Consider the following 4,338-nt stretch of genomic DNA (forward strand, 5'->3'; position numbering starts at 1 on the left):
GCACTGGGGACACGGGGAGGGGCGTGAGGCCGGGGAGGCCCCGCTAGCTGGTGCAGAGCATCCTTTCCCCGTGAGCAGCCACTAAGAGAACTTTAATGTGGACTGCCACACCTTCAGTAGCATTTTAAAAAAATACATATTTTTATTGCTTTCAGAGAGGAATGGAGAGGGAGAGAAACATCAATGATGAGAGAGTCATTGATTGCCTGCCTCCTATACACCCCTTGCTGGGGATTGATCCCACAACCAGGCATGTGCTCTCACCAGGAATCAAACTGTGACCCCCTGGTTCATAGGTCGACACTCAACCACTGAGCCATGTCAGCTGGGCTTTCCCTTGATTTTTTAAACTTGTTTACCATCTCTGCTCTTACCTTATTTCTTATTCCTATCAACACTGTGAACAATTATTAAAGATGGCATTTCTACTGAAGTGGCCACTATTAAACTGAAAAGAAACTAGCTTTTCTTGGAAAATATGATGCTGTAAAAATCTTTAAAAGCTTCAATATTTAACTTCTAATGTATTTTTAAATTAAACAGCAAACCTTATTTTACAAGCATTTAACAAGATTATGACCCAAATACCTTCATATCTGTTCAGATAATAGCTACCGCCTGATTTTCCTTTTGAATAACCCTCTTATGTTACATTAAAAAGAGTCAAGGTGAAACGTATTAACTACATAAGCTAAGCGGTGAAACAAAATTAATTTTCTGAATTTATCCAAATAAAACCAACCATTTCATAAGGAATGTCATATTATCTTACCAAAGTCATAACGATAATAATTCCAGCTTTCGTACTGGCCTCCTTCTTGATTATCGGCAAGTCCCTTTTCTCCGTATTTGTCGTACTTTTTTCGAAGATCTTCATCTTTGAGTACTTCATACGCTCTATTTATTTTTAAAAAATCACTATGTGCATTTGGGTTATTCTATTAAAAAACATTAGATATAACATTTATTTCAGATACATAATCAAGGATCTTCAGAACCTGTATCTTGATTTAATTTAATCCTGAGATTTTGGGGAGAATAGATATCCAAGTTAGGAGTAGTAGTACAATATGAAGTGGGTTATCATGCGTTGAAATAAAAAAGGATTTTTAAAGAATGGCAATCTTAAAAAAATGAGAACTGATGCCTCAAAAGTCTGATAGATAGATGTGTTTATACAATGTAAGTCATTCCTTCTAAGAAATGCAACTGAGAAAAGGCCAACTTATGAACCCTTGAAAAGCCTTTGTATTTGTTAAGCATTATCTGTTGCCCCTAAAACAATTACAAAGAAATTTGTAGGTTATTTTGCTATTTGAGGCAAAACTAATATATTAAGTAAATAAAAAGTATGTGCCCCAATCCATCAGATAATTACTAGTAAATAAAAACTATAAACAGAATACAGCCCAGCCAGTGTGGCTCAGTGGATTTTTAAAAAAAATGTATTTCATTGATTTTTTACAGAGAGGAAGGGAGAGGGACAGAAAGATAGAAACATCGATGAGAGAGAAACATCGATCAGCTGCCTCCTGCACACCCCCTACTGGGGATGTGCCCGCAACCAAGGTACATGCCCTTGACTGGAATCGAACCTGGGACCCTTGAGTCCGCAGGCCGACGCTCTAGTCACTGAGCCAACCGGTCAGGGCAGCTCCGTGGATTTAGCATTAGCCTGCGCTCCGGGAAGTCACGTTTGACTCCCTGTCAGGGCACACGCCAGGACTGGCTTTCGGGCTGATCCCCAGGTGGGGTGTACAGGAAGCAGCTGATAGATGTTTCTTTCCCTCTCTCTTTGTCTCTATCTAAAAATCAATAAAAATATGTTAAAACAGCAGAATATAGATTCTGGGGAAAGATTACCAAGTAATGAGAGTTTTAGAAAAATACTGATTCTAGTGCTCAGCTTAATGCAATCAAAATAAAATAATCTTTTAAAAAATTCTATCTAGAAAGTAGAAAATTAGAACCTATCTTTCTCCTTGATGATCAAATCTCAATAAAAAATTAATTAGGTGAATTATAAACATATCAAAAGAATTAAAATTAATTCAGTTTTGAAAGATTACATTATGGTACACATAATCAAATATTTATGATTAGAATTAACTCGGTTTGGCTGTTCTCAAGTTTTACTTAAAATACTTTCTGACTCTGGTCTTAAACTTGTGCATGGGAGAAAATAGTGAAATAGTAATAGCATGCTATTAATAGCATGCCATTTTTACCAAGACATACTCTCTAACTTCTAAGAAAATAATTTTTTTTACTGCTTTAAAATACTTGATCTTAACCTACTTTACTAAGAAAACTACTTTACAGACGTTGCCTGCTTTGGGATTAACATCTGTAGAAGAACTGTTAGAAATTTAGTTTTCAAATTAAGAGGTAATTGCAGTTTTGGTACTGACATGTCTTTTATTGTTCTAACCAAACACTTTTGCTTATTATGTTTTTAATACTGAAGTTGAATTACAATTTTTGACACGTGAATGTTCTTAAGCATTTTGAGCACATATTCTTTAAACTAATTTAAGTAGGTACTCAAAGTTACTAACATGCACTAATGAGATATGTTTAAAAAGAAATTTTTACCTACCGGGTTTTTATCAGGATGAAGCTTCAATGCTAACTTCTTGAAAGCTTGTCTTATTTCTCTACTGCTTGCAGTTTTGGATACTCCAAGTAAACTGTAAAAATCCTGATCTGTGTCCGCTACAACGGCCATATACACTATTAGAAAGCAGAGAATGACCCTTTTCAAGTCTCCGGCATAGTCATCTTTATTTAACCAGACTCCCATTCTTTTTCTTATACAAGTTCTGATTTAAGTGAACATTAATATACACCGCTGGTTCTGGTTGATGTAACATGCAAGGTTGAGAACTTCTGTCCACATTACTCCACGGGTGACTCAAAGATCACAAAATTGTCTCCCCAATGTTAATCTAAAGAGAGGAAACCAAGTAGTTAAAATACATTTAAAAAAAAAACGAAACACCCCAAACCCAGCAATAATACTACTTATTAAATAACATGGTCAGCAATACAATCTCCATTAAATAGTGAATCAGAGTGAGCGCCCCGGCTCTCTTATTTTGGGGCCCCCTTCGCTGCTTCCACATCCAGGTATGCCGATTTGTGAAATCACCCAAGAGATGGCAGGTACACGGTGAAAGCTAGTGCGTGGTTGTGGCTAGCCAGAACATTTTATAAGCTCAGCAAACTGTTCCGTTCAGCAGCAGAAAACAAGGGGGGGGTGGGGTGGGCAGGGGACTGTTCCTTCCTTTTTCTACCCTGCTCTAAGCATTGCCCTTTTGTAATAGCACTTCCTTTTTGGCTACTGCTTCGCCTCTTTAACGCTATCCAGTTTTCATTTTAATCAGATTTCACTTGTAGGGAATATCCTTTGGGGGGTGGGGACCAGAAAGGACAGGTGCCTTCCAGGGGGTCTGTTTTGTCATATAACCCTTCCAAAAATGGCAGCGCATTTTTGTTATAATAGATAACTTCCATAGTAGGCCGTCTTCTCCCGGGTTTTCTCAGAAGGTGCTTACATTACCTAGAAGCAGAGACTATTTTATAAAAGTAGAAGAAGAATAACTACAAGCTAACGTTGTAACTTTATTGCAAAGCTTACGTTTGGTAGAAGCACAAATAGAAAAAGAAGGGAGTCAGTTATCAGACACGCTCCCTGGTGTAGGGGGAAAATAAGGTCAGATCCCATTTACACTTGTACACTTCCCTCCCAAAGATCTCATCATGCTTAGAAAAAGCTAACCTTCCCACGCATCCTCGGGTTCTTTCTTCATTTAACCCTAAATGTCCATTTAAAACTGTTGTCCTGACCTGTGAATCACTTCTAACCCCTCCCTTTCATGCCACCAAAAAGCAGCTTTGCAAAAGACAGCGATGTATATGAACAAATATCCGTACTAGACCACAACGATTAGGAAAAAACAGAGCATTTTCTCAAACGCCGCTCGCGCGGCCCGAGCCCGGCAGGTCCCAGCGGGGTGTGCCGGGCGGGCTCCGCGCGGGGCGGCGGCAGGTAAGTGCAACCGGACGCCTCCCGCAGCTGCTGCTCGGACGGCAGGAGAGGAGCGGGAGGAGGTGGAGACCACGAGCGACAGGACGGTCCTCGGATGCTGGTGGGCGAGGTCTTGGGCCAGAAGAGCCAGAAAGGAGCCCGAGTAGCGGAGCTAAAGGGAGGACCTGGAGCAAGAGGCGGGGAGCAAGGTGGTGTGTGTAATGGGAAGGCGGGGAGCAAGCACACAATGAACCGGCCGCCAAGCGACCAGGGCTCGAATCCAGGCGCACGGCCGTCCGCCCTCCCTC

The 4,338-nt window shown here is 40.3% G+C and overlaps 1 protein-coding gene across 4 annotated transcripts in view; it reads right to left on the reverse strand.

Moving 5' to 3' along the window:
• The window catches only part of DNAJC10 (DnaJ heat shock protein family (Hsp40) member C10), a 36,812-nt gene extending 33,863 nt beyond the window's left edge, over window positions 1–2,949 (reverse strand). For all 4 annotated transcript variants that reach the window (XM_015561952.1, XM_006760547.2, XM_015561951.1 and 1 more), the window contains exons 1-2: window positions 2,600–2,949; window positions 773–938 (exon numbers count right to left, since the gene is read on the reverse strand). In XM_015561952.1, the coding sequence (XP_015417438.1) occupies window positions 773–938; window positions 2,600–2,803 (370 nt within the window). In that variant the 5' untranslated portion in view covers window positions 2,804–2,949. The remainder of the gene's footprint in view (window positions 1–772; window positions 939–2,599) is intronic.
• Between the last annotated feature and the right edge of the window lie 1,389 nt (window positions 2,950–4,338).

The sequence above is a fragment of the Myotis davidii genome, unplaced genomic scaffold (assembly GCF_000327345.1).
Source record: "Myotis davidii unplaced genomic scaffold, ASM32734v1 scaffold370, whole genome shotgun sequence".
Taxonomy (NCBI): domain Eukaryota; kingdom Metazoa; phylum Chordata; class Mammalia; order Chiroptera; family Vespertilionidae; genus Myotis; species Myotis davidii.